Raw genomic sequence first — 23,322 nt, 5'->3', positions numbered from 1 at the left:
AGTTATCAAAACAAAATTTGCTTAATGGTGATAAAATTGAAAAATTGGAATTTTGTGATCATTGTATTCTAGGAAAGTCTAAGAGGACCAGTTTTGGTGTTGTCCAACACAACACCTCTAGACCTTTTGAATATGTTCATTCTGATTTGTGGGGTCCTTCAAGGACAAAGACTCATGATGGATGTTCTTATTTTTTAACCATCGATGATGATTATTCTAGGAAAGTATGGGTCTATGTCATTAAAAATAAAAGTGACACTTTTATGAAATTTAAAGAATGGCATATGCAAATTGGAAATCAAAAGGAATCTAAGCTGAAATGTTTAAGAACTCACAATGGTCTGGAGTAACTTTCAGAGCAGTTTAATAAGTATTGCATGGACTTAGGTATTCAAAGTCATAGGACAGTTAAAGGCACCCCTCAACAAAATGGCATTGCTGAAAGGATGAATAGAGCAATCTTGGAAAGGGTCAGCTGTATGATCTTGAGTGCACGTATGCTTAAAACATTATGGGGAGAAGTTGCAGTTGCATTAGTGTACCTGACAAATAGATGCCCTTTATCATCTATTGGATATAAGACACCAATTGAGATGTGGAATGGCAACCCAGCTGACTACTCAAATCTGAAAGTATTTGGCTCCTTAGCATTTGTTCACACAAGGCAAGATAAATTGGATCCTAGAGCAATCATATGTGTTTTCATTGGATATCCTAAAGGAATAAAAGTTACAAGTTTTGTAGAATTGACCAAGGTATGCCTAAGTGTGTATCATATCAAGAGATGTAGTTTTTTATGAAACAAGAATGGCCATGATTGACAAAGAACATTCTTCATATCAGTTCTGCAGAAACAAAGAACTTTCCCTGTTTCAGATCTATAGAAACGCAGAACATCAACAAGACACTACTTCGAACAACAATACTGAGAGTGTTTAGATTGAGGTGGAGTCACCTGAAGACATAACTGATACATCATTTGATGATAATGTAGCAACATAACCAGATTTGACCAATTACAACTTGGTAAGGGATAGAGAAAGAAGGGTTATCAAGCCTCCAATCATATATGGTCAAGCAGATTTAATTTGTTATGCTTTAAGTGTTGCTTAAGATTTTCAAAGAGTTGAACCAAACAATTACAAGGAAGCAAGTAAAGACAAGGAAGCTTGGATGACAGCTATGAATGAAGAAATGCAGTCATTAGAAAAGAACCAAACCTGGTCTTTGGTTGACAGTCCTAAGAGTCAAAGGTTAATTAGATCAAAATTGATGTTCAAAAGAAATGAAGGCATTCAAGGACATTTGAAGATAAGGTTCAAAGCAAGTTCAAGTGCAAAAGGATTGCAACTGAGGAGAATCTTGTTGATGCCTTCACCAAATCACTTTTACAAACTAAGTTCAATCACTGCTTGGACATAGTTGGCTTCTACAAAGAGTAAAGTTGTGGCATGGTAGCAAAGGCAATGAATGAATTATTCTGATATTGAGTCAAGGTGGAGAATTGTTAAAATATGTCTCAAATCATATAACTAGAGTTAGTTATGCTTTAGTGTTGGTTATAACAGAATTTGACCAATTTAGTTATGACAAAGGTAGTTATAGTTAGTTAAGCTAATGTGCCTTTAAACACTATAAATAACTGTAAATGCATTGTGTTACATTGCTAGAAAAGTAAGAGAGGTCAATGCAATTGTCAAAAGGATTCATAGAAATCAGAGAAGAGAGATTATGGGAGAGGATCAAAAAGAGATTGTAAGAAAAACTAGTATTGTTGAATTCTCAACAATGATAGATACTAGGAGATTATAATTGATGAGACCTTAATCTTGTAAAATCAAATCTTCATAGTGAATTTTCTTTCTATCTTGCATGTGACGTAGGTCTCAAGTAATTGATGCTAAACACGTAAATCTTGGTGTTATTTTTGGCTTATCGTTCTTTAATTTTCGTTTTACATTGATTTAAAACTGTGTTCAAAACTGCAGAAACGAAGAACATTTTTCGTTTCAATGTTTTAGTTCTGGTCAAGAAAGTTCTCTGTTTTCTGTAGAAATGAAGAACATTCTCCGTTTCAATTTCTAGTTTTGCAATTGTTAGTTTTCTGTTTTGTTAGTTAATTCTTGTTGTAGATCCTATTATTGTTTTAACATAGGGGATGTGAGTGCTTTATCAAAACTAGAGAGTGTTAGTATTATTTGAAGGGATCTCAAGAGAGGTAAATGTAATTCCCCCTTAATTTTACCGTGGAATTGACAAATCACAATAAACAATTGTGATTTTGTCAATCTCACTATGATGCCAAACATACATTGAGAAGGCCGCAAAGTTGTGATACACATTTGCCAAATGCTACCTTTGTCTTTGTGGCATGTTTAACGGTCCTCTAATTGCGTGAGCTATATTATTTTTCTGGGTTCACCTGTTAAGAAGCATTCTGGAACACAAACATTTTATGCATCCTTTAGAAATGACATGTTTAGGAATTCAAATCACAATGGAAGCTGACAAATTATCAGTTCTAGCGAGAATTGTTTACAGTAACATATTTTTGTTCTTTAAAACTTATTTTGTATTTATGTTATCTAAATCTGGTTTTCATGACAAGTTGCTTATAACTTGGTTATTATTTCATTATTTTATTTGGCAGTGAGACCAGATTTCATTAATAAAGCCAAGCCTAGGCAACTTTACATAAAGATTGGTTAGCAAACAAATGAACAAACCCCAACTAAGATCTGGTTTCTTTTCATTAATTTTTTTTAGTGTTAGATATTAATTATAATATAATAAAATAGACTCTTAAATCATTCGTCGATGTTTTATTATATTTTATGGCACATAACTCTATTTATGTCATTTCGCTTATTTGTTTAGTTGTCATAACTATAATCTATTATCTTTCTATTTTTCATATAATACACAATTTTATTTTCTCTATTACATTTCATTTCATCAACAACAACAAAATTCAACAATAAACAAACATTAATAATAGTGACTTCCATGAAAGAATAATGATTTCGGTCGAATTGCATGACTTGGTGAGTATTAGATTTACCAACTTCATATTTGTTCTTGTCCATGCAATTGTCTGTGTATACTCGACCATAAGCTAATGATGTTTGATGTTGTTGCCCCCTTTCTGCATATAAAACTCCCAATCTATAGTATGTTGATTGTACCAAAGCAGTGATTGGGAGATTGCGTGTAGCCTTGAGCATTGCGTTGATTGACTCGGAAATGTTTGTTGTCATGTGTCCCCATGGTCGACCTTGTGAATAAGCCAAAGTCCATTGTTCTGGGGGGATATTATTGATCCATCTTAAAGCCTCTGTATTTTCCATCTTGATTTCATTGCGGTAATATTTGAATGATGGCTCATTTAATGCATATCCTGTTAAAAATGATGTAAAAGTTATCAAATATGATAAAGTGATAAGTGGAAAATATAATAAGAAGAATTAGATCATTACCCATACAAACAAGTTTTCTTTGAAGTTCCCTGTCCTTGAACTCTCTCATGAAATTTTGTGCAATGTGTCGGATGCAGTACACATGTGTTGACGGAGGATCATGCCAACCACTATTTGGATTATTATAAGCACTTTTAATGAATTCGTGTCTATCTGAAATCAAACAAACGTCGGATTGAGGTGTTACATACCTTCTTAGATTTTACACAAAAAAAGCTCCAAGCACCCCCTGTCTCACGTTCCACAAGTGCATAAGCAATGGGAATTGTATTTTTGTTTCCATCTTGTGCAATAGCAAGCAAAAGAGTCCCATTTTACTTGTCGTACAACCAAGTTCTATCCATTGAGACAAATGGTTTACAAAATTTAAACCCAGATATGCACGGAGAAAAAGCCCAGAATAATCATTTGAAAAGTTTTGACCCCTGTAATAGAGTATTATCAAAATATGCAAGTGATACTTCCATTTCAACAATAGTTCTTGGAAGAAATTTTTATAATAGCCAACAACCACCTTGGAATGTCATTGTAAGACTTTTCCCAGTTCCCATAAATCATTTCGATAGCTTTGTTCTTTGCCATCCATGCCTTTCTATAGGTGATTGTGTATTTGTATCATTCTCGAATATGTGCAATGATCACCTTCACTTTAATTGATGAATCAGCTTTCAAAAGCAACTTTATGCTTTTGCATATGATGTTAGAGTCAAGCTTGGTATGATCCTGTGACATTGAAGAATTTGCGCAATTGTGGGGGCCCTTCAAACGACCAATCACCCATTGCTTAATTTTTTTGGCTTAACGAAGCCCTGTATTTGAACAAGCATTGTGGATTCACACATTTAATTACATATCTGTATTGATCAGGTTGCACTACACGGTAATTGAGGGAGTGTTTTATGTGATAATGCTTAATTGCAAGTTGGCAATCTAGTTTGCTATTAAACTTCATTCCAATCTCAAGAGATGCATCTAATGGAGGTGGTTCATTAGATGACATATCAAATTCGGAGGATTGGTAAGCATAATCCAAGTTTAGATTACACATATGGAATGGTGGATAGAATGCCGTTTTAATTTATATGAGGTTCTGGCTCTAGATCGTATCCATTGTCATCGTCCTTGTCCTCGTCCTCCTTCTCGTCAAAATATGTTTCTTTTTCACTCTCCTCACTTATTTCTTGTTGATCAAAACCGGCCATATCACCTAGTAGAATATACGATTCCGGTTGAGATGGTTCAGGTTCAGATGTTTCGGCCTGGTCAAAGTATGGTTTGGGTTGGTATGGTTTAGGTGGGTAAGATTCATAATTTTGAAAAGAATAAGTTTTTTGTGTTAGAAAATGGTATTGAGGGTGAGGTATGGTTGAGGATGATGGTTGACCAACATTATATAATGGATTACCATTCTCAAACATGACATATAACTCGATAGATCCAAGTTGCGGTCACTGTTTATGAACATCAAACATGAGTTCAACATCTTCTTCGTCTTCAACATTTAACAATTCATAATGAACTAGGCCTTGTCCAAATGAGACAGGGTGTCGAAAAATTATATTAGACACCTTCTTATTTTCTAACTTTAACTTTGATTCAATTTTTTTCTTCAAATAAGTAAGGTTACATCCAAAATGAACTCAAATAGCTTTTTTTTCCGTCACTTTTGAAATATTTACCAATATATTGTCTTTCACATATTTCACCATTGTAATAAATCAGAACAACTATATTTTTTGGTGCCATTGATATGAAAATGAGATATTGATATTGAGATGAAATGCCATGAAAATAATATATCATACTTATAGACAATCAATTGTGATACATGCAATCATGCCAACACTTTTGATACACTACCAACATACAGATGTGCATGCATGACATCCTTACAAGTCGCCTTTCCCAAAGGCAACCTCGTGACACATCCTTTGGCAAGTCGCCATTCCAAAAGGCGATCTTGTGACAACCTACTACAAGTCGCCATTCCAAAAGACGACCATGAAAAATGCTTTGAGAAACCGCTTTTCCAAATGGCGATTTAGATGGAATCAGAATATGAATATATTCTCACGTTGGGAAGTTGCAAAAATGTGATCATATTCAGTCTTCTCCGTCCAGTCTAATCTTTGCCATCATGTTCAGTCTTCTCCGTCCAGAAGTGTTTATTTTTAAAGTGCTTGATGTGTGAAGCCATGCATAGTATTTTATTGGTCATTTAAAGTGTTGTCTTTTTTTATAAATAGACCAAGTTTATGATCATATTTCTTCACTCTTCCACTCTTCACAACTTCACTTTTCTTTATATTTTCACTCTTCCACTCTTTATATTTCTTCTTTGCTCTTTATATTTAATCTAAATGGCATTGTTATGGAATGATGTTAATCACAGATTAGCGCTACACCATATTCAAAATTTTGTAAGCAATACAATACTTTATGTTATATTTTTAATATTTTCTTATATATTTTATACTAAGTTTCATTCTAAAATATAGTTTTATTATAATTTTTATAAACGTAGGATTCATCTCATTCTAATCTCTTCAAATATATTTTTATTCTTTGCTTATTACAGGATTCATCTCAAAAGTTAAGATCACTTAGCCATAAACACATTGCACCAAATTCCTTAATAATTCCAATGTTGAATCAAGTCGGGTTTGGTAACGTATCACAAATAGAAAGTTATAAAATAGACAATTCACTTATTAATGCTTTAGTTGAAAGATGGAGACCTGAAACCCACATGTTTCATCTTCCAATGGATGAGTGTACCATAACATTAGAAGATGTTGTGCTGCTACTTGGCTTACGTGTTGGGGGTAAAGTTGTAACTGGATCAACTATGGTATCATGGGCAAATGGTTTTTTAGATTTGTTAGGAGTCATGTCACTTGAATCTCAAAGAAAAAGGAATTTTATAAAATTAAAATGGCTAAGAGAAACATTTTCAATGTTAACTCCAGAATCATCTAATAAAGAAATAAGTATATATTGTAGAGCATACATTTTAGAATTGATTGGCATCATATTAATGCCTGACAAATCCCACAACAGAGTACATATTATGTGGTTTCACTTGTTGAGAGATTTGCGAGAGATAGGAGAATACAATTGGGGCTCAGCGTGTTTGGCAACACTTTATAGAGAATTGTGTCGTGCATCTGAACCCAGTGTTATGTCGATCGGTGGTTCACATCTACTTCAAACGTGGGCATGGTACCATATGCCATTTCTTGCACCAATAAGTAGTCTTGAACCTCATTTTCCGTTGCAAAAAGATAAATATCAAAAAAGTTAAATATTATATTTATACAACTATTAATTAATTCACTAACATTTAAATTTATTTTTGTAGATATAGTGGAAAGGATATGAAATTTGGCGATACACCTCGTTATCATACCGCTAGATATCGATCAAAAATTGATCACATGACCGTTAACGATGTAATATATTAAAACATTACTTTATTTCTATTATTTTATTTTTCTTATGCATATATTACTAACAAACTTGTTATATATCAGTTTCTCTAGAGGCCATATCTACGTCTAACATACGATCATCCATAAGACAATTGGTTATGGAATGCATCTACATATTTGATTTTTTCTATATAATAGAAATGTATCAAACTGATAGAGTGAAACTACAATTTGGACTACCTCAAGAAATTCCACATCCTCCGAGGAACATGAGAAAGTATCATAAGGTAGATTTTCATAAACAAGTTGACTATAGTTGGGCATTATTCTACGAAAATGAAAACAAAGAGTGGAATGAACGAGATAATCATATTCTTCATGGCCAACCTCTAAATGTTGAATTTAAACCAAATTATGAATACATGGTTTCGTTCTGCAAAAATTCTAAACGATTTATTTATATAGAAAACCAATCGGTTGATCCTCGTGTCAATCCACCCTAACCTCCACCACAATCTAGCCAACATTTTTTTCAAAAATCAATGCCCAACACAACACAACAACATCAATATTATATATCAACACCTCCTTACACTCAACCACCTCCTCATACTTTTACCCACACACTACATCCTCATACTTTTACTCACACACCACATCAATCTTATGGGTTCACGCCAGGGGAACAATTTAACTTTGACAGCCAACAACCACATCAAGTAAACAATCGTTGACTATCATTTGCATCAAGCAAAGATGAATTGTTGTATAACACGTTCAACACTCGTCATAATACACCCGAGTCCACTACCCAATTACTGAATAAAATGTGTCAACAAAACTTTCAAATTCCAAGCTTTGGGAATGCATATACTCTGTTGAATCAAATATCCAACTAGACTCAAGGTAATCAAACCTCGGCAATGTGGTACTGGAAGTCACCTTCGACATTAATTTTATCGTAATTTTTATAAAAATTGTGATGTTTTTTATAAATAAAATATGTAATTTAAAATTTTATCGTAATTTAAAATTTCCATTTATGTATTTTTATGAATTATATATATATATATATATATTATTTTTGTTATTTCAATAAAAATTGAAAAAAAAATTGATTTTTTTTTTAAATTTTTTAGGAAGTCGCCATTTGGAACTTGGGCTTCCTTAAGGAAGTCGTCATTCCAAATGGTGACTTGTAACTAAAAAAAAAAAAAAAGAGGGTAGTTTGATATTAAAATTTCAAAAGGGAGTAGTTTGGTAATATTTTTTGGAAAAAAGGTTATTTGAATAAAAAAACTCACATTTCTCTCTTATCTATTTATTATTTATTAAATGTGAATTTATTTCGTAATCATTTTTAATGTAAGTTCAAATATTTATAATTTTTTCTTGGTTGAACCAAAATTCAAGAAGACATGATACCATAACCTCGAGACATTAATCATTCTTTACGCTAACTTCCTCTCTAATTTGAGTATGAAAAAATTGCTTTTGCGGTGTTTGATGAGATGCAACTATATTTATATTCATTTGAGTAACTGACTTTGATATATTTTTCTCCTTCATGTTCGTCTTCTTCGATAGGGGATTGTTAGCTATTGGAAATGTGTGTTTCATTTTATGTTTAATATTTAGTTACATAATTTTTATGTTATCTTTCATTTACAATATCATTAATACACAAAATCTAATTTATTTAATTTATGTCTATGTCAATTATTGATGTTCCATTCAACAAACCATAAGATCTCATTTCAATCATTTGTTCTTCTTTTTTTAAACCATAAGATCTTGATAATTCCTAATTTTCATCATTTAAAGTAGATCCATTGTTACAATACATATTTTTTTAGCGCAATAAATCAACCGGACAATTGTTGGAATTTACACAATTTTTGGAAAATTAAAGTTCCCATAGTAATTAAGGAACGATAATAACAACACATTTGTCTACATGATAATGTGAAACCTCTTATCCATGTTTTTAACTAAATCAAACTTCAATAGTTTCTTTTACGTTATAATTGTATCGTGAATGACATTATATTTTTTATTTTTGTCTCATATAACTCAACAAAAAAGATTCGACACAAGAGACATGTGAGCTAGAGATGAACAAATGAAGACTACAAATTAGGTTTTAACCAAATATTTTAGATTTGTCACAAATTTGTAAATTGTTATTCCATTTTGACAAGTCAAATTTACAAGGAAACAATTATTTCCTCGATCTCATTTTAAATGCTTCATTTGTCATTTATTTTTGTCTCAAATTATTTGTCATTTCTTTTTGTCTCAAATTATTTGTCATTTTGCTATACCAATACAACATTAATTTTTTTTTCCACTAATACTCTTATTTATTATATTTCAACTCATCAAATTTTTCTGCTAACTGCAATTAATAAAAACATTTGAGTAAATAAAACATTTGAGTAAATAAAACATTTTATCATTGAAATCAAATCCACTAATCATTTTTAAAAGAATTGTACACACCTCAAATGATATTTGAAATGAGAAGGAGGAAGTACTTATCTCGAAGAGTGATGTTATTTTTCACACTAATACAATAAAAAAAGATTTTACCGAGTTCTAGAATTATTCCATTCTAGATGCATATATTTTCATAATCGAATTTAATTAATGCCTTTTTTGAGCTGCACTTATTTTATATATTTGTTTTAGTTCAATTTTTTCCCTTTAAAATAGCATATTATCGTAGAAAGAAAAGTAATTACTACTATGAATTCAAATCAGTCAACAATTTTTTAATTTTTTTAGCACTTTCCTGTCCACTTCCTCCCCTACAATTTATACATCTAATTAATTATTATACTGTCCACTTCATCCCCTTATATAATTCATAAAAAATAAAATAAAAAAATGAGACTTATAAATTATTAATTATAAAAAGACTTATAAATTATATATATCACATAATTTCTAATGTTTATTAATTTTTTGAAAATTTGAATTTAATTTTAAATAAAAAAACTGCTTAGATTAAAAAGAAAAGATTGGTGAGAACGTTAAAAGAGTTGGTCAATTCCTGAGCCATCAGATTGGACCATTAAAAAATGTGTTCATGGTGTCACCAAAATCATAGAGAAGTTGGGTGGGTGTGGGAGACAATAAAATCATATAAATCAATAATAAATTACTCTGTCTTTCTCATTATAAATATCTGAATTGAATTGTGTTCCGATTTTAGGAAAAAAGTTGTGTTACTTTTAGTGATAAAGATGAATCTTTTATTAAAATATTCATATTATTAATAGTAGTTAGCAGAATAGTTAAATGATGTTAAGATATAATAATGTCATAAAGAGAGACAATGATTCTTTTAAAAAAGTGTTTAATGAACTCTAATGTTTGCAAGACTTTAGAATGAGATGTATTTGAAAAAAAAAAAGTCAATTATCTATTGATAATATAAATAGAGATGTAATTTGAGACAAATAAATATTATAAATTTGACATTTAAAATGAGATAAATGGAACAGAAAACAAGCATATGGTTGACCAATACGATGACTTTAAGTCTACTTAACCATACTCTCTGAAACATTAAATATAAGAAAAAATAAATCAAGTAAATTTGATATATAAAATCTAAATTTGAATGAAATACACGAGATTTCTTTATGTTTTATATTCAAGAAAAGAGTAGACTTTGACAAATCAAAGAGAAGTGTAATTCCCAGCCGAGCTAAGCCAACAGTGTATACTTACTACTTCCTTCTTCACAAGTCCAGCAGAGCAGGAAACAAGGTATCATTCCTTTTATGTTTTTCATTATTTTTTCCCTCTTTTACTCTTTCTTTGCCATTCTTCTTTTTCCATAAACTACACTTAGTTATCACTAACCGCAAAATCTTATTCATGCTCCTCTTCCATGTTTCAACACTAGAAAACTGTAATTTGTCAAAAAGGAAGTTGCAAAATTGGGTGATTATTTCAACAAATTCAGTTATTTAATTGGTAAAGAAGAAAATAAAATTGTTTTAATAAAGACTAAAATTGAAAGAAAAAAAAAATCCATTTTATGTGATTAACTTAAATTGATGGTTTTAGCTTTATAGATTCTCTTTTTGCCACACCTAAAAATAAGTTTACTGTTAGTGGGACTGAAATTTGAGTTGCTTCAATTACAAAAGTTGATGTTATAAGATCAAATACATCAACTGTTCAGTTACATTTTTGCTTATATATCATTTCGGAGGGGATATACAACATTTTTGCTTAATTGCAAAAGCTTATTTGTATTTTTATGATTCCATGTGTGACAAACACTAAGATGCTTCTTTACTTTATTGTCCAACAACTATATTCATATTTTGACTAATTCTTCACATGATTCTTTCTATTATCAGATTACCTTTGATTGTTTCAATGGTGGATGTTGCTATCTCAATTGTGGTTACTGTTGTTGAACATTTGGTGGGACCTACAATACGCGGAGGAAAATGTCTTCTTTGCGTTAAAAAATTTATTAGGGATCTTGAGAATGAAAAGAAGGATCTTGTATTTGAAAGAGATAACTTGTTTGGTCTTATTGAACAAGCCAAGCATAGAACTGAAGAAATTGAGAAACCAGTGGAACAGTGGCTAAATGATGTGAAAAAGCTACTTGAAGAAGTGGAAGATTTAGAACAAAGAATGACAGAAAATACTAGTTGCTTTCAAGGAACGTGTCCAACTTGGAAAAGATATCGTTTATGCAAGCAAATGGTAAAGAAGATAGAGGCAATAGGAAAATTCAAAGGAAAAAGCAAAAATATTCAGCCGTTTTCTCACCGTGCTCCTCTTCCTGGCATACAATACGAATCATCAGAGAATTTTACTTATTTTGAATCAACAAAAGTGGCTAACGATCAAATATTGAAGGCACTTCAAGATGATGACATCTACATGATAGGAGTGTATGGAATGGGTGGAACTGGGAAAACCACTCTTGTAAATGAAGTGGGTAAAAAGGTTGAAGCATTGAAGTTTTTCGACAAGACTATATTAATTACAATGTCTCAAACTCCGAATATTAGAGACATACAAGGAAAAATAGCTGATGTTTTAAATTTGAAATTGGAGGAAGAAAGTGATGAGGGAAGAGCACAACGTCTGTGGTTAAGTTTGAAAGAAAACAAGCGGATTCTCATAATAGTAGACGATTTGTGGAGAGAGTTTAATTTGAATGACATAGGGATTCACTTAGACAATAATAACAAAGGTGCATGGAAGATCCTTATAACCACTCGTAATCAACATATATGTGATTTGATGCACTGTCAAAAGAAGATTCATCTAGGACTCTTATGCGAAGATGAGTCTTGGACATTGTTTAAAAAACATGCACATATTGATGATAGTTTATCCAAGTCATTGGATGGTGTGCCACAAAAAGTTTGCCTTGAATGTAAAGGACTACCTATAGCAATTAAAGCGGTGGGATCTTCTTTAAAAGGAAAATCCATTGCTGATTGGAAGGTGGCGTTTCACATGTTGACACATTCAGAGGCCGTTGACGATCACGTGGAAGGAGTGGGAGCTGCTTTAAGTTGTCTTAAATTAAGCTATGATTATTTATCAGACAAACAGAAGCTTATCTTCTTAATGTGTTCGATGTTTCCAGAAGATTATAAAATCTCAATAGAAGATATGATCCGATATGCAGTCGGACTTGGACTAGGAGGAAGATTTTCGCTAGACTCAGCAAGAGATGACATTGAAGCAACGATAAATAGACTTTTGGAATCATGTTTGTTGATGTATGCTAGGGAAAGCAAAGAGTACGTGAAGATGCATGACACAGTTCGTGACACAGCCTTATGGATTGCAAAGAGACTAGAGAATCACAAAATTGTGGTAAATGTTGACAAACCAGTTAACACCTTGGAAAGGGATGATTTTATAAGAGATTGTTATGCTTTATCCTTATGGTATCCCAAGCAAGATCAAAACTTTCATCAATTGCGTGCTCCAAACCTTGAAATTATATTTCTACACTCTAGGAGGTGGAAGTCCTTTGATTTATCGCATGCAACCTTTCAAGGAATAAAAGGGCTGAAGGTTTTGTCTCTAATCAATAATGGATCTGGTCATCCATCATTATCATTGCCTTCTTCAACCCATTCATTGACGAATCTTCGAACTCTGCGCTTGAATGGATTGAAGTTAGATAACATATATTTCATAGAAAGCTTAACAGGACTTGAGGTTCTTGACTTGCAACGTTGTATTCTCAATGAACTTCCTAACAGAAAAGGAAAACTCAAAAGATTGAAGCTTCTTGATTTGTCACGTTGTCGTTTTCTTCAAGACAAATATAATGCAGCAATAGGTAAATGTTCACAATTGGAAGAGTTATACGCTTCCAAATGCATGCCTAAAGAGTACCTTTATCAGAGTGTTATGGATATTATTACTCTCCCAATGCTGCAAAGGTTTGTAATACATACTACTAACCTCACTAGAGATTTTTCAAAAAACTCGAGACATTTAGAAGTCATGGATTTGAATATTTCCAACTTGAAGGCTTCTAAAAAGAATCTTCTTCAAATAGCCGAAACAGTTCATTTGATACACCTTCATGGAGGATGTAAAAATATCATGCCAGACATGATTGGAGTTATGGGAGGTTTGAGTTGTTTTACATGTCTCTGCCTTGAGGGTTGCCCAGAGATAGAATACATCTTCAATACAACCTCTGATTCAGAGGTAAAATGTTTGGTTCCCAAGTTAGTGGAATTAGTATTGTTGGAATTGGAAAACTTAGAAGAATTGTGTCGTGGTCCCCCACTACAAGTGCTAAGCTTCTTTGAGAAATTAGAAAAACTTGAAATACAACAGTGCATGAAGCTACACATCATATTTCCATGGGAATGTAACTTACAAAATCTTAAAATCCTCAAAATAGCAAACTGTACATCTGGTGAAGTGCTCTTCTCAATGTCAGTTGCTCACAGTTTACAACAACTAGAAGTGCTAGAAGTAGCACATTGTGATGAATTGAAGCATATAACTGCCACTGGAAGAGAACATGGTTCTAATTCAGGCAATGAAATAGTTCAGACTCCTGTAAAGAGTTCACATTTTGTGATGTCTAGATTGAAGAAACTTCACATTTCTTATTGTAAGAAGTTAGAGTCATTATTACCAATATGTTGTGTTGAAGGACTTGCACCACTAGAAGAGATACAAATAATTCGGGTTCCCATGTTGAAACTTGTATTTGGTGCATGTGATCACCAACATCATTCATCTCGCCAATACCCGAACCAGAACATGCATCCTTATTTGAAACTTCTCAAACTCACAAATCTTGATAATCTAATTGGTGTATGTCCTGAAAACAATTGTGAAAAGTGGCCATCTTCGACAGCACTAATTGTGGAGAGATGTCCAAAATTGAGTGTGTCATGGATTGCTACAATGGCCGGCTCTAAAGAAAGAGAAGTATATAATACTCTTTTTGATGTGCAACATTTGTTTAAATTAATTTGACCATGTTGCTTTTCAATCTGCATATCATGCTTTATTAATTTGTGTTGTTTAAACCATTTTAACATTGATATTTTGTAATACTATAAATCCTACTATTTGACAAGTTACCTGTCGAAATTCCTTTTTTCAGAAAGTTGTCAAGATAGAGAAAATGACCTTAAGAGGTTTTTCTGAGTTGAACCTCATATCAAGGGTTGGTCCTTCTCCAAGACATATTTTGAGTCTACATTGTCTTCAACGTTTAGCACTGAGCAATTGTAAAAACTTGAGTTCTATATTCTCAATTAATGTACATAGAAGCTTACCAGAGTTGATATCCTTTCAAATCTACAGATGCCATGAATTAGAACAAATCATTACAGAAAATAAAGAGTTTGTGCAGCTGTCTAATACCGATGTGTGGTTTCCAAAGCTACAAGATATAAAGGTTGTAAATTGCAAAAAAATGAAAACCCTTTTTTCTGTTGCTATGATTAGAATGCTTCCAAAGTTAAGCTCTCTTGAAATATCCGGGGTCACTCAACTAGAAGAAGTTTTTAGGTGCGGCAATGGTGACAACAATATCAATGATGTAGAAATTGGACTTGCAAACTTATCAACAATAGAACTTCATAAGCTACCAAGTTTTGTTGATATCTGCAAAGGTTTGAAGTTACGGTCTGCGAAGGTGAAACATGTTGACATAGTTGAATGTCCTAAAATTGATCCAAGTTTGAGAGAAATTCAGGTGATCATCCTCTTCTCTACAAAACAAGGGCTACTGACACAAATTCTCTATAGTTTCTATTTGCATATTTCAATAAAATAATTCAAATAAATTATCTGTTCATAGTAGTGTGAAATTAGTTTATCTCAGCAACTAAAATTTTGAATTTGTTGGTTATGAAGTTGCAACTAGAAGGAACAGAAGATAAAAGGAGAAGACAATTGAAGATCTAATCGCTATACTCCCAATTGTGAGATATCAAGAGGTACAAATAATCTATTTTTTTTCTAATAACTTTATAATCAGTATATAAACTCACGAGTCATGACTAAACTCAGACATACTAATTGAGAATATGTTACATTGTAATTAACCCATAAAGCAGTTACATATTACATACAATACAGCCGGAGTATGAACAATATGGATTGAGCTGCCAACCAGTACATGAAATTTTCCTTTCTGCATGGATGTTGTTTAAGGTGGCACTGATGATCATTTTATAATTGTCTACAAAAATATTTAAACTTTTGCCCTTGAGTTATAAGGTCAAACTCTTACCACTGAGCTGGCCTCCCGTGGAACGTTCATGGTTGTTTTTGATACAACCAATTTTTTTAGTGCCAATGTCACATGGAATTAATTATGGAGGTCCTTTTTGCTTTTGTTCAATGATCTAGTTGTGTACAAGCTTTGGTGAACTTGTGTCATGAAAATGTTGAATTGCATTCTCAATAGCAGATGATGCAGGATAGAATTTTTTAATAATGTTTTAAATGTTATTAAATGTGGGAAGGAAAAACTATTATTTAAGTGGCTCTAATGGTCATTTTAAAACTGTGAAGATTTGAACTCTATTCTTTGAGGTAATAAAGTTAAATTTTTATTGACACCTCATAGTCATGTTGTTGGATAGATTATTCTGAGGAAGCATACTATGCCAACTTTACAAGGCTCGACACATAAGACCCTGTTATGCGATCATGCTTTGCATGTTAAGAAGAGTTTGACTCATCCAACCAGCATCCATTCGCCTTCAATTTTGTAAAGGATTTACATAAATATTAATAATACCACATTTATTTAGTAAAATGATGATCTAGCCAAAACATTTTTCCATTCTCTTGCACTACTTTTTGAAACGCCCCATTTCAAAAAAAATAATAATAATAAAATAATTAATTAATAATAATAATAATAATAAATAAATACAAGAAACCAACCCCAACCTCACCCACTCTCACTCTCTTTCTATCTCACTCCCTCCTTCTTCTTTTTCTCTCTCTCGGCAAACACCATCCCTTCCCCCGATTGTTTTTTTTTTCTTCTTTTCTCGTTGCTTCTTCTCACTCCACAACACCAATGACACACCTAAACCCTCAACTCTTATAATTAATTTAACATCTCCAAAAAAATAACTTCTCATACTCCTACAAGTACTCTTTGTTAGAATTTTGGGGATAGGGTTAGTGAGTAAGGAAGGAGAAGAGAAACCTTTCTTTGAAAGGTGTTCATTGAAACTCTTTGAGGTAAATATACAACTGTATAGCTAGTATGAATCTCTAGAAAAATGTAGTTTTGGTTAAAAATCTTGTTTTTGTGTTTAAAGTAGATTTAAAAGATTTTTATGGTTTCCTAAAGTTAACTAAATTCTGGAATAATTTTTCTAAACTGTTGAGAATATTTTTGATACTCAAATTTATCAGCTGAGGTCATGTCGGCTACTTTGGGAGTTGTTGGAGAACAAATGTAGTCGATTCTCTATAGTTGTGAGTAGACGACGATCACCGTTTTGATTAGGGAGAGTTACCCATTAAATGGAGCCGCCCCTATGAGATATGTCATTTGTAGGAGGAGAGGGCTATCAACGAGATGTAAGCTCCATAATTGATGTGTGATGATGCGTTGCAGAATTGAGATGAGAGGGCTATCCGTTAGATGGAGTCACCCATAATGGAAATGTCACCCTTAGGAAGAAAGGGATATCAATAAAATGAAGCCGCCTCTTGGTTCTCAAGAATTTATATTTTTACTTGTTTGACTCTCGATGATATCTTTATAGTTTTTCATTTCGTTTCACCTCTTTATGAATTGGATTTTAAATATATCTACTTGAATAGTTTAATTATAAGTTTAATGATTTTATCATGTGTATATTTTATTTGAAATTATCGATATTTTAGGTAATATTGTTTAACATAATTGTCACAAGATTGTAAAACAATTATTCGTGCCTTTTTGTGTTTTCCTTCTAGTTGGTGGTGGTTGTTGTCTTCTCACTAAGTCTTTGTGACTTTCCCCTTCAAGTTGTTTATTTTTTTTTAGATTCATAGTTAGTTGAGTAGCAAGCTGTTCATAGATTCAAGTCTCGATCATTTTTTTTTTGTAGGCTTCTTTGATCGAGTTGCAAAGTCTATTGAGTCGTGATGTATTTTGTAGCTATTTGAGTCTAGAAATTCTTTTGGGAGATGTATTGAATTTTTAGATTATGCTCTTTGGATTATGACTGTATTGAAAGTTTAAACAAGAATTTTATAAATTTGGAAACATTGAAGTTACAGAGGATACTCCGTCGAAATTTCGAGATAATATATATATTAAATGGTTCTTGAGAACTATTTAGTCGTTGGATTGTTAAGTTAGTGAATAGGCTTATCAGGCTATGAGTATAGCTTGTGTGTCGGTCACATAGATCATTGGGTTTTCAGAGGTAAGAGCAGTGAAATTGACATCATTTCAGCTAATAGGTGTAACATGTGATTGATTTGATATAGTGTCATGTGGTAGTAAGTGGGGTCACCTCCGTTAGCATGGAAAGAGTTCTCTCAGTTGTTCATGGCTCGTTTTTTTCTGGAGAGTGTTAGAGATTGATTAGCTCATGAGTTTAAGTGATTGGAGCAAACGGAGGGTATGACTATTTTAGAGTATAGTGCTCGTTTTACACAGCTCTCTACACACACTCCTTACCATATCATTGAGGAAATGTGTGTCAAGAGGTTCATCAGAGGATTGAGGGATTACTTATTTAAATTTGTGGTTGAGTCGAATTGTTCTACTTTTGCTGAGGTTTTGAGTTTGACACTTCATATTGAGCAACGACAGAAGGAAAAATGAGGTAATAGACAAGATTCATGGAAGAAACAAAGGGTTGAAGGATCTTACAATAACTATCCAAATCGCGGTGGTGGATCTATATTTGGTTATAGGGGCAACGAAGACTCGTGTCTCAAAGAGGTGGTCATAGTAGGCAGTCTTCTGGGACAATGCAGAGTCGTAGATCAGATTCAGGAGCAGCATGACAATCCACTTTCCTTCAGAGATATTTTTGTGTTTCAGCTACACGATATTCTATTTGTGGTAGGTTTTACTTTAGAAATTGTTCCAAAGATGGTAATGGTAAGGTGTGCTATCAATGTGGCGAGGTAGGTCACATATGGAGGGATTGTCATGTAGACATGACACATCCATCATCTAGTTATGCATCAACACCAACAACTTTGGCATCTTCTCAAGCTCATTCTGCATCTATGCGACAAAGTGAAAATTCTTATGTTAGAGGTTCAAGAACATATCAGTAGGGAGATAGAGGATTTGGTGGTAAAGGTCAAATACCAGCAAGAAGAGGCCAGACTCGAGTGTTTGCTTTGACTCGTCAAGATGTTCAGACATCCAATGTAGTAGTTACAAGTATAGTTTCTATTTGTTCCAAAGATGGTCATGTTTTGTTTGATCCTGAAGCTACACATTCTTTTGTATCATCGAGGTTTGCTACTCGACTTGGTAAATATTCATCTTTTCTAGAAGAAGCTTTAGTTGTGGCTACACCTGTTGGAGAAAATTTGCTTGCTAAGTCAGTGTATAGTTCTTGTGATATAGCTATTAGGGCAAGGTGTTTCCAGTAGATTTAGTAGTTATTAACTTGGTAGATTTTGATGTGATTTTTAGTGTGGATTGGTTGGCTTTTCATCACGCCACTTTGGATTGTCATAACAAAGTGGTGAAATTTGAGATATCGGGACAATCAGTCTTTTCGTTTCAAGGAGAACATTGTTGGGTACCACATAACCAAATTTCAGCCTTGAGAGCTAGCAAATTAATAAGAAAAGGCTGTCAAGCGTACTTAGCCTTGGTAAGGGATAACAAGTGGCTGAGGAGAAATTGAAAAAAATTCCAATAGCATGTGAATTTCCAGATGTTTTTCTTGAAGAGCTTCTTGGGTTGCCACCTGATAGGGAGATTGAGTTATCTATAGAGTTGGGTCCTAACACATCATATATTCATACTTCCTCATCGTATGGCCCTAACATAACTTAAGGAGTTAAGGGAGCAACTTCGAGATCTTTTTGATAAGGGTTTTATTCGCCCAAGTTCTTCTCCTTGGGGAACACCAATATTATTTGTAAAAAAGAAAGATAGATCCATGCAGTTGTGTGTAGACTATATGCAGTTGAATAAAGTAATTGTAAAGAATAAATACCATTTGCCACGCATTGATGAGTGAGCTTACTAATGCCCTAGTAGCTTTCATGGATTTGATGAATCGCATTTTTAAAAATCATTCTTGGATCAATTTGTGATTGTGTTCATTGATGATATCCTTGTTTATTCCAAGAGTAAAGAAGAACATGAGTGACAATTGAGGTTGGTTTTGCAAACCTTAAGAGATAAACAATTATATGTAAAATTCTCTAAATGTCAGTTTTAGCTGGATAGTGTGGCATTTTTAGGTCATGTTGTGTCTAAGAATGGAATAAGTGTTGATTCAAGTAAGGTGGAAGCAATGTAGAATTGGCTCAGACCTACCACAATAAAGGAGATTCATAGTTTTCTTGGTTTAGTTGGCTATTATCGATGTTTTGTGAAGGATTTTTCTAAAATCGCATATTCGTTGAAATATTATTATATATATTTTGGAGCAGATTGTAAAACAAAGTTTGAGGGATTTGGCAAACAAATAGAAACTGAAGGCGGCTAATGTAGTAACAAGATTTCAAAAGATAAAAATAAAAAATAAAGTGGATAATTGTTATGGGATCAGAGGAACTCATCACAATATAAATAGAAAACAAATCAGAAAGAGAAGGGGAGAAAAAAATGATAGAGAGAGAGAGACAATTTGGAAGCTTTAAGAGTGCTTGGAAGTGGAGGAGAGTGTCTAAATTTTGAAGCAAAATCATTTTCTTTGAGGGTTTTATTTCTTTTCCTTTAATTTCTATTTTTTTTTTTTATTTTTTTTTTCTATATGTCATCGAGTAAGTAAGCTATCTTATAGGGTCTTCTCTTATAGGTCTGATGAATCTTGTGATTAAGATACTTTTTACTATGTATTAGTTTTAAATTCTAATTTTATTTTAGATTTTTGTTGTTTATCTCAATTAAATTATTTTGTTGTTATATTTACATGTTTGGGATGGTCGACCTTTGTACGCCTTAATCAATCAATTGACTAGTGACCATGTACAATTAATTGGTAGATCTATTGGATAATTGATATTAAGATTCTTGTATGTAAAACATAATTACTAATATGTCAACCACTCAACCTTTTGGCTCTGTATGCTCTCTTAATTATATTCAATCAAAGAATTAATTTAGGGAAAAAAAAATATTACATTGAATGACAAGTTTTTGTTAATAATTTTAAAGAGGTTGATAATTGAGAGAATAAATAAGAATTCATATAAAACTATTACAAGTGAAACTATGACTCTAGATTTATTTTCCATAATTTTTATGATATTGTTACGTTTTCGTGATCACAGACCAACAATAATTTTCATTAGTCTAAATAATATAAAATCTTAATTAATTTGATTGTTGTTAAATTAATCTCTCTAATTTTTTTCTCCCCCATCTCTTTTTGATTTATTTTCTATTTATATTGTGACGAGGTCCTCCGATCGCATAATAATCCACTTTATTTTGTTATCTTTTGGAATCTTTGCTACACGTTAGTTGCCTTCAGTTTATATTTGTCTGTCAAATCCCTCAAACTTTGTTTCACGATCCGCTACACAATATATATTATATTAATTTGATTTAAACACCATTCAGATAATGGACTTGCTTCACAAGACGTGTATATTTTGGCAATCAAATTTTAGAAGATTTTATGAATTTGTATTATTTTACTTTTTGATGATTAAATTTGCAAATACAAATACAAAAATAAAGAATAAGTCTGAATCAAAATCATAAAATAAGATAAAATAGAAGACAAATATTATATTAAAATTCTATAAAAATAGATTTATCAAATTTTCTTATTAAATAGTATTTGGTTACTTGTTTGTTTAGGGTTTAGGTTTATCAAATTTTCTTATTAAAATCTTATAAATGTCTTTTTTTTTTTCTTCACATTTTCTTTTATCTAGATTGAAACATTGAACATGGAGATTGAGAGGTTTGTGTTTTAAATTATAAAATTTGATCTACAAAACAACTTAAAATATGAACATCTAACCTTATATGTACGACTAAGAATTAAACATGAGATTATTAGAAGATATTGACCGCATACAATTCATTTTCGTATTTCGCATACTTCATTATTTGGTTGTTAACCATTTTTCATTATCTATAGATTTACTCTAATAACACATTATTTGTTAAAATTATCTAGATGATAAAAATATTTATTGCATATTATAACCGGAGATCTTATACTTTCACACAACCACACTAAAAGGTACTTTAACTACGTACAAACTATTTTTTTTTTTTATTCTTTATGGTTTAATAGGCCATATTACTTTGGAGCTATATGTACAACTGCTGCGGCTCAAAGGGAGGTTTGAAATCCTCAACCCAATAATTTTGTAACCTTTTCATAAATTTCATTAATTTAATTGAATATTTTTGTAGAGTTTAATTATTATGTACTGTCACAGTAAACTTTTACATTATCAAAACATCACATTTATTCATTAGTGTAATTTTATATGTAATTATAATTATATTGTCAAAGCATCACAACTATTATTTATGATAAAAGTCAAACATCTTTAAAGATCTAACGGTTGTAATTGACTGACAATGTAAAAAAAATAATACTAACAATATATATGAATTAAATTCTATTTTTATAAGGCTCTTTTTATGTTCCTCTTTTTTTCTATATTGTGATTTTGAATTTGGGAAAATACCATTATTGGTTGGAAGATTTGAATTTGTTTCAATTAATTGTACAAAAATGTTTCTAACTTTTTTTATTTACTAAGCGAAACAATATTCACTTATTCAAATTATAAAATACACATATACAAAACAAATTTAAATTTGCTAAAAACATAAAGGATGAATCTATAAACAAACTCGCAACACTTAAGTTAATAACATAAAACATGACTATAAATATGACAAAGTTTAAGTGTTTGAATTGTATATGCCTCTGGATATGTAACGTTGACGAAGTCAAAGTCATTGGTTGAAATATATAATCAATCAAAGTTACTCTATCAATCTAAACCAAAACGAACACCACACCAAAATAGGAAAAAGCGCCGCACTCAGACAACAAAAAACGAAAGAAAAAGTAAATTTTGTAAAAACCATTTATTTCGATAAAGTTAATAAATAAAAAATTGAATGAGTGATTCTAGACCAAAAAATAGTCTTAAACTATCTGTTTCTAACGAAGAAAAAAGAAGAAAACTTAAGAATTAAGGTTTTAGGGAGGCAGCTGTCATCTTAGTTGTATTGTTTCTAACTTTTTTTAAAGAAAAATTTCCCTTGTACCCTCCTTATTATACCTATACCCCCAAAAATAGAATGAAATGACTAGTTTGCCCTCGTATAAATAATAAAACCTCAAAAAATTACCATTCCACACTTTCACATTTCCGGAACAGAGAGTAAGTTTTTTTTCAAAATTTCCGGAGAAGTTGAGAAACAAGTTTTCCGGTACAGAGCGTGTATTCCGGAAACGTTGTTTTAAAGTTTTCCGGTACCGGAAATCTTGTAGGAAGTTTTCCGGTACAGAGGAGTGTTCCGGAAAACTTGTTTTCAACATATCCGGTACAGAAAGCGTTCCGGAAAACTTGATTGCCAACATTTCCGGTAGTTACCGGAGAACTTGAGCATCAAGTTTTCCGGAAGTTATGTTATTTTTTTTTTTAATTTAATTAATTATAATTTTATAACTTATTGTGATTTAATTCTTTTAATATTTTAATTTTTCAGTGGGTGCACGAGGAAGAGACGG

General features: G+C 32.0%; 1 protein-coding gene across 8 annotated transcripts; it reads left to right on the top strand.

The window, feature by feature from the left end:
* The first annotated feature begins 10,523 nt into the window (after positions 1 to 10,523).
* On the top strand, positions 10,524 to 17,256 carry LOC101497997 (putative disease resistance protein At5g05400). Of its 8 annotated transcripts, none has more exons than XR_012161415.1 (5): positions 10,524 to 10,684; positions 11,287 to 14,365; positions 14,544 to 14,606; positions 14,747 to 14,840; positions 14,954 to 14,968. XR_012161415.1 is itself a non-coding variant. In XM_012718489.3 (5 exons), exons 2-4 carry the CDS (start codon positions 11,306 to 11,308, stop codon positions 15,350 to 15,352), a joined length of 3,708 nt encoding a protein of 1,235 aa, XP_012573943.1. In that variant the 5' UTR covers positions 10,525 to 10,684; positions 11,287 to 11,305; the 3' UTR covers positions 15,353 to 15,384; positions 16,826 to 17,256. The 8 variants fall into 8 exon arrangements, 6 of the variants coding, with proteins under 6 accessions (XP_004509976.1, XP_012573943.1, XP_073220072.1 ...); XR_012161414.1 differs by adding exons at positions 15,302 to 16,648; positions 16,826 to 17,256 and having other exon boundaries at positions 10,525 to 10,684; positions 14,544 to 15,140; XM_012718489.3 differs by adding exons at positions 15,302 to 15,384; positions 16,826 to 17,256 and having other exon boundaries at positions 10,525 to 10,684; positions 14,544 to 15,140.
* Positions 17,257 to 23,322: the final 6,066 nt, after the last annotated feature.

Source organism: Cicer arietinum, chromosome 7 (genome assembly GCF_000331145.2).
Source record: "Cicer arietinum cultivar CDC Frontier isolate Library 1 chromosome 7, Cicar.CDCFrontier_v2.0, whole genome shotgun sequence".
NCBI lineage: Eukaryota > Viridiplantae > Streptophyta > Magnoliopsida > Fabales > Fabaceae > Cicer > Cicer arietinum.
This window is presented reverse-complemented; position numbering and strand designations above follow the sequence as displayed.